At 29.4% G+C, this 14,087-nt stretch overlaps 1 protein-coding gene across 1 annotated transcript; it reads right to left on the bottom strand.

The window, feature by feature from the left end:
• Nucleotides 1-9,610: 9,610 nt before the first annotated feature.
• Nucleotides 9,611-10,165, bottom strand: LOC111903383 (protein RESPONSE TO LOW SULFUR 3). The gene has a single exon (XM_023899158.2). It carries the CDS (start codon nt 10,041-10,043, stop codon nt 9,690-9,692), a length of 354 nt encoding a protein of 117 aa, XP_023754926.1. The 5' UTR covers nt 10,044-10,165; the 3' UTR covers nt 9,611-9,689.
• Between the last annotated feature and the right edge of the window lie 3,922 nt (nt 10,166-14,087).

Here is a 14,087-nt window from a genome sequence, read left to right as displayed (position 1 = left end):
ATAGTTCCTCTAGTAAAAATGGTTATATTTTAGCCACTATTGTATTTAGTGGGTTAAAACCCAAGGATTTATGTTCTGGTAACAAACATCAACATGAGATAAGTTTACAACTTGATATTTATATAAAGTTATATAAATAGTTTACACAAAACCATACTTTATAACATTTCAATGGTATAAATATTTCATTATACAATAAAAATGGAGTAGTAGTTCACGTAAATCTGTTAATGCTCTAGCGAGACATATTCACTTCACCGTACCTACCTAGCGTACACTTTAAGTCCTGCATTATAACCAGAATCTTCTGGAGGGAGAGCAAGATAGTTTTGTATATATCTATACGGGGATTGATGTCACACCCCGCTAAAGCGGAAACACGAGGCGTGGCAGTATAAAGAGTTTCACAGAAAAAGTTAAAAGACAACACCAACCATAGTATTAACAATTTATTACAAATTTACAATGGGTTTGAAAAACTTTTAAAAGAAATTACAAAGTAAATTGAAATACAACACATACGAATGCTCCTAAAAGTGAAGTGTCCTTAAGTGCCACTTACTCGATGATTCCTAAAAAAGCATGTAAAACGAGCGTCAACTATAAAGATAGTTGGTGAGTACATCACAGATAAAATAATAATAATAATAATATTGGTTTCATGAATTGAAATCAAAGTTTTGATAAAAGTTTCCATAGATAAATATATATTACGAAAATGAGTAAATAAGTTTGTGTAAACGAAGTTCGTTGTCATCATGAGAAATGAAGTATGTTGCCCAAAAGTGATGCAACATTCATATCCTCATGGGAAATAAAGTTTGTTACTAAAATGAGTAATCAAGATTCATTGCTACAAGGAGCAAACAAGTTTGTTACTATAAGAAGCAACCAAGTTTGTTGCTAAAACAAGTAAATAAGTATTTAGTAACAAAAGCTTGTTGTAATAATGAGATACAAAGTTTATTGCTATAATAAGTAACGAGTTTGTATGTGTATGAGCAAACAATGAGTTCTCAACCAAGCCTATGACTGAAGCCCTATCAAGATCTATGTTTATCGTTCCATAGATTATATGGTATCATGCACTCCAGCAATCGGGCGAGTGAGGAGTTGTCAATTCCTAATAGCGCTATCCACAATGACCATTGGCTCAAAGAGTTAATGGTTAGAGAAAAGTGTAAGGGAAGGGCCTTAAGACGATAAGTTCTCATGTTCCGTGTTGCATAGACATACATAGAGAGATATAGCAATAAAATAACAATCATGTTTGATACAAATCAATTTAAATACAACGAACAAATAATAGTTTTCCGGGACATGCTTTTCCACCCCAAAACATAAAAACTGGAAATAGGAGAGTGTGTGAATACTCACAATATGCAAAATATAGCAACCAAGTTTATACGAGTCAAATAAAAACAACGAATATAAATAGTTTAGGACATGCTTTTCCACCCCAAAACATTTAAAAACCGAAAATAGGAGAGTGGTGAATACTCACAATATGCATTGAGATGATGCAAATGGTGTCTTTAACTGCTACACTCATACCACTATCGTTTTCCTACAACGATGTTACACACTAATGAGTCTCTAATTGAAATCCAATACTAGTATACTTACTACTACAATAGAATTATGCCAATAATGTGTCAAAATTTAATATTGTTAGGTTACAAACATTTTTCTGAAATGGTGAATTTTATAGCTCTTATGATTAAGACAATTTTGGATACTAATTTTCAGATTTTTGTAATATTAATTGAGACTATTTCAACACATTTAAATGTGTTTTAAGCTCTTAAAAAGCCAAAATATAATCAAACCATTTGAAAAAATTCTCAAACTTTGCATTTTCATTCTAATTACAGTAGAGTTTTTCCAGAAAATTTCCCTTGAATTTTTTATGTGATTAACTATTTTTCCCATTTTTTAAGCCTTTATAACAATATCAATTTATGAAAAATAGCATTAAAAGGATAAAAACTCCCAAACTTTTCATAATACTTCTATTAGACATACGTGAGTTGGGAAAAATATAAAATGGTCTTCTAACATGTTTAACTCAATTTTATGATTTTTGTGCATTTATTCTAATAAAAATTGAAATAAATAGAAAACAGTTTCCAAAATTACCCAAACTTTTTGTATTACTGTTACTAAAAACTATTAAGATGGGAAAAATATAATAATGGATTTCTAAACTGTTTAACACAATTTTATGATTTTAAGCATTTATTCTAATAAAAATTGAAATAAATAGAAAACAGTTTCCTAAATTGCCCAAAAGTTTTGTAACACTTTTATTATACATTTAGAAGCTGTGAAAAATATAAAAGATATTTTTCAATTAGTCTTTCTATTTTTCTTTGTTTTATCCTCTTAAATAATCATTAATTGGAGAATAATTATTAAACAGTTAAAGTAAATTACCAAAAAAAATTAAAGTTCATTTACAGTGTAAATAATCTGGGAAAAATCCCAAATGTGGTTTTTATCTACTGGAATCTGATTTTGTGTATTTAAGTGTATTTAATTTTAGAAAATAGGAAAAAAAATAGTATACATCCTAGTTTACTACAATTTGTTCTGGTAAATGTTCATGAATTTTGGATGAGTAGAACTATTTTTCCTGTTTTTAGTCCATTATAAACACAAAAATCAAGGAAAAATATGAATGCATTATGAAAAATTCTGAAAATATGTTTCTGAGTACTATACCTCTGGTAGCAACTGCGAAAATTGTTATATATCATTTTCACATTCTATAAATTGGTTTTATAATTTATTGGAACCAAACAAAAAGAAAATTCAAAACCATATTAAAAAGTAATAAAAACCGATGAAATTAATTTTGGGATCATTATTTAGCATAGGGGTCATCCACGAATTTACCTAGGATTTATAGACCTCAGAAAGTATTTTATATGATTTATTTCTCTATTTTATTGCATTAATTATAATAATTCGAGAAAAATGAATTATTCTCTGGAAATTTACAGATCATTTTATCTTGTTGATGGGAATCTGGGAAAAATCTGATTTGGTCAGAAAAAGAGTTTTAGATATTTATTTGGAAATAAATCTTTCATGAACATATTTGAAAGCTTTTAACAACATACTTTGATGATCTAGCTTCTAAGCTTGAAGATCATCACATGCATGTTTGTTTAAAGATCATTCATGAGTTTGAAATGTTTAAAATTCGTTTTTGAAAGAAAATTTTGGATGCATGTGGTGATTTTCCACCAAAACGTGTAGAAAAGTGCATTTCCATGGTTTTGACTTAGGTTTAGGTCATGGATCTTCACCATTTTGTAACATGCAAGATGTTTGTGGTGAAAATCTACCACCATCATCATCAAAACTGAAGTGAATGAACATTCACACAAATTTTATAAGAGAATGGTGTAGAAGAATAAGGAAATGCAAGAAAAACCTTTAAAACTAGAAAGAAAAGTGAAGGAGATTGAAGGATTTTCGTGATTACCATGAAGAACAACCCTAGAAGATGAAGATTTGAAGGTTAAGGGATGTTCTTGGCTGGAGAATTTCTTGGTTTTAGAGAGGGAAATAGAGAGTTTGAGTGTGGTAAATGGTGGAGTGTGAGAGAGAGTGTAGAGAGAGAGAGAGAGAGAGAAGTGAAGGAGATGGAGTGACTATGTGTTTTGGGAAGAGGGGAAGTATCTTGGGAAGCGGGTGGACGGTTTTGAGTGTAAAATGCCCTCCCTCTCTTTTAATTTTATAAAAAAATTCAATTCTTTTATAAAAATATCAAACTTTTTATAAAATATACACCCTAACCAAGTTTTTGCTCATGAAACCTTGATTTTTGACTTATAAATTTAGGGTAATTGTTAATGACTTAAATTTTATTATCCTTAAATGCATTTTCATAATTTAGGGTATTATAACTCTTTTATAGTTATAAACAATGTTTGTAATTTATTTTTATCGGTTTATTAGCATTCTATGTAGTGATTCCGAGATTCAAGCGAAATTGAGGAATCAAGTATACTAGTCCTAGTCTTCAACTTTTACTTAAGTTTCTATGAGACTAAGCTTCGGGCTTACAGTTGCTGATTTTGTTTCAGGTACTTCCGATGATCGCAGGTAGGCGAATGTGTGATCGTGTACTTCCTTATATTTATATGATTTGATTCTTGGATACTCTGACATGAAACCATTTTGAAAACAAATTTGTCATAATTATTGGTTTTTGAATGATTTAAAAAGTTTTAAATCGGCATGAGTTTTTATGGGTGTTACATGAACACTAAATAAGATTGATGGCGATCTATATCTCATGTTCAACATGATGTCTGAGACAAAGGAATAACTGATACCACACCTTTAGTAACAATTGTAGCTTAGAGCTCCTGGATTTAGTTTTTGATAAGATGGTACCCTTCATATGTTGTTAGGGGCAGTAGCCTATTGCTAGATGCCAGTTACTGTCTATGTCAGTTTGTAATGAATCTTGTGCAAGTGGGAGATTGTTGGATCTATATGCCCAAGAATCATTATTGAGTGATATTGATAATAACATATGATCCTATAGGTTCACACATTTATCAATTTGGCACATTTTGTATATTTATTATTAATAAATAATATCAATTTTGGTATTTAAGTAAGGAATAATCTTTTTTGTGAAAATAATAATTCAAGAGAGTATAACTAGTTATTATATCATATGGTATGATTTAATAAGTCATGTACAGAGTTTTGGACACTTTGGGATACCATGTCTTAACTAGTTATGTGATATGTTTATATAAAGAAGTAAGAAGAAAAAAAATTCCTTCTTTATGGTGTATGTCCGAAAACTCTTTAGAGGTATGGAGGTTGCTTGTCAAACTCCATACTTTGTCTCCAATGCTTAGGGGTGGAAAATCGGTCTATCGTGTCGTGTTTTTTTTTCTGACACGACACGACACGACAAAGTTTTATATAACATGAACACGACACGACACGACATGATTTCGTGTTTTTTAACTAATACGAAAATGAACCAATAAAAAATGATAAACACGACAAAGATGACATAAAATAAAAAAGTAATTTTTTTAGTGTCAAATTTTGGCTTTTTTTTATAAAACATAAGAAGAAAGTTTTACATAGACGTAGCGGGTAAACGAGCAACAAGTTGTGTCGCAACCCCTTTTTGGATGGAAAAACTAATTCTTTTATAAACAACATATATAGATCTTGGAGTCATAACATTACTATGCATGACCCGTTGGACTCTATTGAGTATCTCCACAGCTTCTGGCGCAAGGAAACCGAAAGTATCAAATGCAAAAGGTATAAACGTGTGTTGATTTTCCATGCACACTTTTTCATGTTATGTCACTTTGCTTGATGCAGCTTTTAAAGTAGCTTGCCCCACAGTGAAAACCCCACTCCCCAGACCCACAAGAGGGGAAACCCATGTTAGATCCACCCATGCATGTTTTCCTCCAACCAATCCAAATACTAAAACATCAGTGGTCTGAGTGTTAATCTTCCTTCCAATGGGTCAGTCAAAAAATTCACAGGTGCCTCTTTCGTGGCGGAAACCCCAGTGCGTCTAAATATGTCGAAAAGAACATCCCCAATACTTAATCATATATAACACGACAAACACGAAAAGCATGACATAAAAATGTTAAATCGTGTCAATTTCATGTCGAATTTCAAACACGAACACGACACGACACGACGTTATGTTTTTTATATTTTATACAACACGACATGAACACGAATTCGAATTTCAGTTTCATCCCAATTTTTTTTCGTTTCGTGTATTTTTGTCGTGTCGTGTTATCAATTGTCACCCCTACCCATGCTTATTCTACTAGCCATTACTTTAAAGTATTTTAACGAGTAGGCTTTACTTTGCATGGTCAATTTAAAAAAGTTTCTTTCATGAGTTTTTGACTAGTTGTTTTAGTCTTGAAAACTCTCTTCTTTCCCCTCTTTCTTCACCTAAAACCGTAAGTTGCATGGTGCTTGATCTTGGCTTTTTTTTTTGAAGATTTCTTTCAAGTATTGGTGACGTAAAATGCTTCTCCTTTAGTGATTATTTGAATTAGGCGCTTAAAGCCTTAAGAAGTACTTTATAAAAGAATGAACTAGCATTCCAAGTGTCTTAATCTTGATGGTGGATACTTATAGAGAAAATCATACTCTTTGACTTCTCTCTCTTCATCAACACCCCAAAACCAAGTGAGTTCAAAGGCTCCAAAGGTTGTCATTCTAAAACACTCTATGGTTGTTTTTAATATCATTATAACCTCTATAAATGGATCACAGATGATTTGGTTTTGTTATAAACTCAAAAATAAACTTGTTATTTTAAAAGCTTCCATTGCAGTTTTTATGAAACACACTTATATTTTGTAGCAAAACCCATCACATCTCACTTCTCCTCCATTACTTATTTGTGATAATGTTGGCGCCATTTTCATGACTAAAAATCTTGTGATCAGCATAAGATCGAAACATATCGCATTGGACTTTCACTTCATCCGAGAAAAAGTAGAAGCTCAAGATCTCAAAATAATTCATGTTTCATTCGTTGATCAAATTGCGGATATATTCACAAAACTTTTACACAAGGACCGATTCATGACTCTTCACCATAAGCTTCAAGTTCGTCCCTCTCTTTACACACGTGTACTGAAGACTATTTCTCAGTCAAGATACCTAGACCTAGTATACGGCCATATATTTAGGACTACAGTTTTATAGCTCTATACTTGAGTCTTTGTATTTCATTGTAATTCACTAATATCAATATACATATTCTATTACCTGTATTTACAACCCCACACACATATGTTCCATCATGGGGTGCATCTAATAATGGAGATACGAATATTAGCCATTTTTATTTTAAAATTGATTTGGATTTGTATGTTTTATTTGGGATTAGTATTTTTTTTAAATGGATTTGGGTTTCGATTTTAATTGGTTATGTTTATCTTGTTTATCATCATCGGTTGGTAATCTTCATCTTTTATGGGTTAAATGCTATTGAAGAAGATCTGGACGATGATTTAATTTGAAATTTTATGGTTTTATTTGAATTTAGAGGTTGTTTGATAGTTGCTAACTGGGTAAGAGCTGACTGGGTCAACTGAAACTTGTTGTTTAATTTTATATCTCACTGACTATGCAAAATAGTTATATTACCCTCAAACAACATTTTTTTATAATAATCGTTTATGATTTACCATTTACAAGTGTGAATTCAAAAAGCATAAATGCATCACATTTTTACAAGCATATTTCTAATTACAAGTATATACATGAAATTTAAATCAAAAAACTATAAAACATTTTCTAGTTTCTTTTATCATTCACAAACAACATTTTCCATTTTGGTGATTTTAATAATGACACAGTTTTTATTTTGTTTAAAAAGCAATACATGCATCGTGAATGCATTCAAATATTCAATCTCTAATCAAACAACCCAAAAACCAACAGCAACGAGAACAACAACAAAACGAAAACGAATTGTATAGAAATCACAATCTTTGTATTCATAACCACCAAAAACCAACAAAGGAATTACAACAAACCACTATGCAGAAATCACAACAATCCAAGCCAAATCTCACAAAAACATAATGGTTAAGCATAATTTATTTTCTAAGTTTGTGCTATTTTGCTAACATCCTGCTGTAATTTTTTCTTTTTAACCACTTATCGAATATGCCTTCCAAATCTTATTTTAGATTGTCTACTTGCCCACTTTTCCTGCTGAATCATTCTCGTTTAACTCAATTTTATGATTTTTGTACATTTATTCTAATAAAAATTGAAATAAATAGAAAACAGTTTCCAAAATTACCCAAACTTTTTGTATTACTGTTACTAAAAACTATTAAGATTGGAAAAATATAATAATGGATTTCTAAACTGTTTAACACAATTTTATGATTTTAAGCATTTATTCTAATAAAAATTGAAATAAATAGAAAACAGTTTCCTAAATTGCCCAAAAGTTTTGTAACACTTTTATTATACATTTAGAAGCTGTGAAAAATATAAAATATATTTTTCAATTAGTCTTTCTATTTTTCTTTGTTTTATCCTCTTAAATAATCATTAATTGGAGAATAATTATTAAACGGTTAAAGTAAATTACCAAAAAAAATTAAAGTTCATTTACAGTGTAAATAATTTGGGAAAAATCCCAAATGTGGTTTTTGTCTACTGGAATCTGATTTTGTGTATTTAAGTGTATTTAATTTTAGAAAATAGGAAAAAAATAGTATAAAAATCACAATCTTTGTATTCATAACCACCAAAAACCAACAAAGGAATTACAACAAACCACTATGCAGAAATCACAACAATCCAAGCCAAATCTCACAAAAACATAATGGTTAAGCATAATTTATTTTCTAAGTTTGTGCTATTTTGCTAACATCCTGCTGTAATTTTTTCTTTTTAACCACTTATCGAATATGCCTTCCAAATCTTATTTTAGATTGTCTACTTGCCCACTTTTCCTGCTGAATCATTCTCGTTTAACTCAATTTTATGATTTTTGTGCATTTATTCTAATAAAAATTGAAATAAATAGAAAACAGTTTCCAAAATTACCCAAACTTTTTGTATTACTGTTACTAATCAAACAACCCAAAAACCAACAGCAACGAGAACAACAACAAAACGAAAACGAATTGTATAGAAATCACAATCTTTGTATTCATAACCACCAAAAACCAACAAAGGAATTACAACAAACCACTATGCAGAAATCACAACAATCCAAGCCAAATCTCACAAAAACGTAATGGTTAAGCATAATTTATTTTCTAAGTTTGTGCTATTTTGCTAACATCCTGCTGTAATTATTTCTTTTTAACCACTTATCGAATATGCCTTCCAAATCTTATTTTAGATTGTCTACTTGCCCACTTTTCCTGCTGAATCATTCTCGTTTGAATCAAGAAAGTGTATACTATGATTCATTCTGTGAAAGTGTATACTATGATTCATTCTCACTGTGATAAAACAACCTAAATCCATGTGAACAAAATCTATTTAAGGGACCAAAATCGATTTCAAATTCATAGAAAATAAGGATTAGCTTCAGTTTGAAATTGCAGAAAACAAAAATTAGAAATTCGATTTTGAGGTATCGATAAAAACCGTTCTCATAATTGTAGGAGCTTCCTTCGCTCCCACTCATTCAATTTCTCATATCGGAAATGTAAAATTGAGTTTTAATATTTGATTCGGTGTTTTTTGGGTTCAATCAATAAACACAAACTTGTAAATTATAAGTATCAGAAATCGTTTCCAGTGCACATGTTTGCAACAGTACGAAAGCTGACCATGAAATCCTCGGAGAGTTCCATTTCCAAAAAAAATAAATAAATAAATAAATAATCGGAGATCACAAAAAGATTTGATGATTTTAAATTGAGAGTAGGAATCAAGTGGAATTTAATATTATTTCCCCCAATTTACAATCCAACGAGGAAGACACAACACCAACTTAATATATAAGTTATTACAAAAATAAAGTTTGATCCGATCACAAGAATAGTCGAATTCTCTACAAAAATTTGATCCCCAATCAAACACACAAACAAATAAACAATTAATCAACCAATCTCACATGCTATTTCTTATGTAAAACACATGTTCACACAAAATATAATTTACAAGTAGTGTTCAATTTACAAAGCCATTGATGATGAAGGTACGTGAAGTGAAGCCGATTGTATAAGCTTTTGAGCTGCCGACAGCTGTTCCATCAATGTTATAATACGCTCTCTGTAATCACGTGCCTGATCCATGGCCTCCGCTTCAAGCTCACCAAGCTGCGAGCAAAGGCGCTCCTCTGCATCCTCCGCCACCCGCAGCCTCTCCCAGATCTTCTGCAACTCCATCTTCATCTTCTCCTCTCTTTCCATGCTCCTCTTCAATTCTCTCTCCAGTTCCTCGTTCCTCCTTCTCAACACCTCCTCCTGATCATGATCTACCACCATCTCCGCCGACGTGGCATGGCCGTGGTTTTGCACTTGCGCCATCGGAACTGCTCGGTTAGGGCCGTTAGTTTTTAGTTTTTACAAAAACAAAGAAGGAAAGGTTGTGCTTGTTTGAGTGAATTTAGTTGGCGTACGTCCTTTGATCCTTTCCTTGATTAGGGTTTTGAAATATATAGGCAGTGAAATGTTATGATGTCCAGGTTCAATGTATATGATATTTTGCTCCATTTTGCATTCCAGACCTTGAATCTTATGCTATGTTAGCATTTAGACCCTGTAAAGTTTACAAATTCCGTCCCTTTCTTATATTAGAATATTTGGATAAGGTCCCTTTGTAACCGCCCTGTTTTATTTTTATTTATTTTGTTAACTATATTTATTTTTGTTTTGTATATTCAATTAAAAATGTTAACTAATAAAAAAATAAAATTTTATTATAGATAAGGTCCAGTGTTGTGTCGTGCAATACACGTGCATCAATTTTTAAGTAATAAGTTTTTTTTAAAAACAAACGGATATAAAAAGGTAAGTGTTGCAAGTGTTCTATGCAATGAGAATGGTCAAAAATGGTTTTTCTTTTATAAAAACAAACAACCTCTAAATTGTTGGAATAAACAAGTAGAAATTTTTTTTGTAAAAATCAGTATAAATTAATATTTTTACAATTTCTGATCTTTTTTTATTTTATAAATTTTTGGGTATGATTTGTATTTTTTTTTTCGGGTACAATTTTTTATTTAGCTGGCTTTCTACTTTTTTTTTTAAAAAAAAAAAAAGTAAGGCAAAGAATAAAATAATGTCATAATTATAATTTTATGAACTTCCTAATTGAATAGTTAAATTAGTTGGTTCAAAAAACATGATAAAGTCTTTTTTTTCAAAATATATAATCAAAGATCTAAATTTAATTGGAAAAAAAAAATCACAAAAAATATATGTATGAGCCACATCCATAAATTCAACTCTAATAAATGAAAAATATGTAATTTCGTTAAAGTCTGTGTGGCTTCAACTGATTCAAAATGCTACTTCTCACCGACCCTATTTACTTTCATTTTAATACGTTAATTGACTTTTTAATTCTTTAAATAATATAAAAGTTAAAGTCAAATATACATTAAAGATTTAAACCATTGCACGTCGTCGTAGTCTTTACTGAGTTTCAAATTAATTACGTTAACACATAGTAAAACATTTTCATTTGATGTATTGAAATAATGAATTTCTATTTTATACATTAAAGAATCATACGTGTCTATTTGTTTTTCAATACATTTGTATAAAGAAAATCATTATTGATCTGCTCCATCTTCAAGTATCAAATCAGTATTAAAATATTGTCAATAACCACGTAGACCACACGCATAGTTATATTTTTATATTATAAATATTAAGATGATAATTTAATAGGAGTATATTACGTTGTTTGTTTAAGAATCTTCTTTAAAGACTTTGGCGAATGTGGAAAGAGAAAAAACTGAGAAATGCGTGATTTTGATTTTTTTCTACAATCGTCTGGAAAGTCGAAAGGACATGTACAAGGTGGTACCGGTGGGACAGTGGGATGGGCTTAGTGGGCCTATTGGCTGTTGCCTGTTGGACGCATATAATGACGTTTTCCTGGCCCATATCATAAGGGGAAGTTATTGCCACGGTAACTTTTTATTCTTCCATTGAGAGAGAAATACCAATGTTTTCTAAAGAATAAATTATAACAATGGTTTTTTGGAAAGGGAACTTCCCTAACGAGGGTTTCCGGGCCAGCTTACGCGCACCGACTAATCCCCGCTGCAAACATGAGACTTTGTCTCATGCCCTGGAGTCACTGCAGGCGAACCTCCATGGCCACAAGGGCTGAGTAGTGCCAGGATTTGAACATGGGTCAATAGGTTATCCACCATATCTTCCACATGTCTTAGACATGTTTTAGAGTATTTTTGTGTTTAGTTTTTAATTTATTTTTTTTAATTCGAAAGGTTTTATTGTTTGTTTTTGTTACGCGTTTTGTCACTGGCTTATCTAAAACGACTATTTTGCTCTTGATTTTTAATTTATTTAAATAAACACACCCCCAACCACAGTCTCTCACCTTACTTTACTTGCCCCCATATTTCTCTATTTAAATAATAGTCTTTTTAGGTAAGACAGAGACCAGACGCATAACAAAAACAAACAATGGGCCAAGTGCGTAACAAAAACAAATAGTAGGGACCTTCCGAGTTAAAAAAATAAGTTATGGACTAAGCGCGTAAATTCCCCCAAACCATAGGGATCATTTGTGTAATTTACTCTTTTTTTTTAATGGAAGTCTATATTTTGAAATTTTTTTAGTAAAGTCCTAAAGTTTATTTTTTGAACAGAAAATTCCAGATTTTTTAACTTTTTGAATAGAAAAAGCCTAAGAAACCGGCTAATTTATTCATTTTAATCCTTTTGACCTGTTCAGTAGGTTATGAGACCAAATTGTTAATTTTTCCAAAATGTTAGGACTTTTCTACAGATTTCGTCAAAATTTGTATATAATGTATAAACGTATTTTTTTACGTATTTATATCTATTTTTATGTATTTGTGTATTTTTTTAAGTTTTTATATGTATATGTTTACGTATTTTTATGTATTTTTATGTATTTTAAATGTATAAACATATTTTTTTACGTATTTATCTGTATTTTTTAACATTTTATATAATTTTTATGTATTTTTATCTGTTATTTTTTTTACATATTACGTATTTATGTATTTTATAAGGTTTTATATAGATGTTTATATATTTTAAATGTATAAATGTATTTTTTACATATTTATATATTTTTAAGTACGTTACATATTGTATATGTATTTTTATGTGTTTTTTTTAAGTATTACATATTTATATGTATTTATTTATTTTTTAAAAGTTTTTTGTGTAGATGTTTATGTACTTTTATGTATTTTAAATGAATAAACATATTGTTTTATGTATTTATACGTATTTTTTAAGTATTTTACATATTTTTATGTATTTTTATGTGTTTTTTATGTATTACGTATTTATATGTATTTTTATGTATTTTTTTGTTTTTTATATAAATGTTTATGTATTTTAAATGTATAACCGTATTATTTTAACATATTTATGTAGTTTTTTACTTCAATTCGTCTTCACCATTTTCATCTAGTTCGCACGTCTTCTTCAAGTATGTCTATATGGTTTTCCTACAAGTTTTTCCCGTTCGTTGTTTAATTTCAAGGTAAGCAAATGGAAAAAGTTTAAAATATGTGGGTATGTAGAAAAACCATGTAAAGATACTCTAAGACGTACAAATTGGATGAAAACAACTTGAAGTAAGAAATAGATAACTACATAAAACAAATAAAGTTATACATTTAAAATATATAAACATCTATACAAAAAACTTTAAAAAATACATAATACATAAATATACATATAAATTCGTAATACATAAAATGTAAAATACTTAAAAATACATATAAATACGTAAACAAATGTGTTTATACATTTAAAATATAGAAAAAATACATAAACATCTATATAAAAAACTTAAAAAATACATAAATGCGTAATACATAAAAAAATAACACATAAAAACTATGCAAAATACTTAAAAATACATATAAATACGTAAAAAAATATGTTTATAAATTTAAAATAAATAAAAAATGTAAAAATATACATATAAAAACTTTAAAAAATACATAAATACGTAAAAAGTATATATAAATATGGAATACATAAAAATTAACACATAAAAATACATAAAAAAAATATGTAAAATATTTAAAAATACATATAAATACGTAAAAATATACGTTTATACATTTAAAATACATAAAATAGGTAAACTTATACATATAAAAACTTTAAAATATATATACATACATAAAAATAGATATAAATACATAAAAAAAATATGTATATACATTATATACAAGTTTTGACGAAATTCACAGAAAAATCTCATTATTTTGGAAAAATTAAAGATGTGGTCCCATGACCTGTTGGGCAGGTCATAAAGAACTAAAATGAATAAATTAGCCGATTCTTGGGCTTTTATATTCAAAAAGTTAAAAATCCGCAACTTTT

Source organism: Lactuca sativa, chromosome 8 (assembly GCF_002870075.4).
Source record: "Lactuca sativa cultivar Salinas chromosome 8, Lsat_Salinas_v11, whole genome shotgun sequence".
NCBI lineage: Eukaryota > Viridiplantae > Streptophyta > Magnoliopsida > Asterales > Asteraceae > Lactuca > Lactuca sativa.
This window is presented reverse-complemented; position numbering and strand designations above follow the sequence as displayed.

Coding starts and splice junctions, on each gene's coding strand:
- LOC111903383 (XM_023899158.2), bottom strand. CDS start 10,043: ATGGCGCAAGTGCAAAACCACGGCCATGCCACGTCGGCGGAGATGGTG.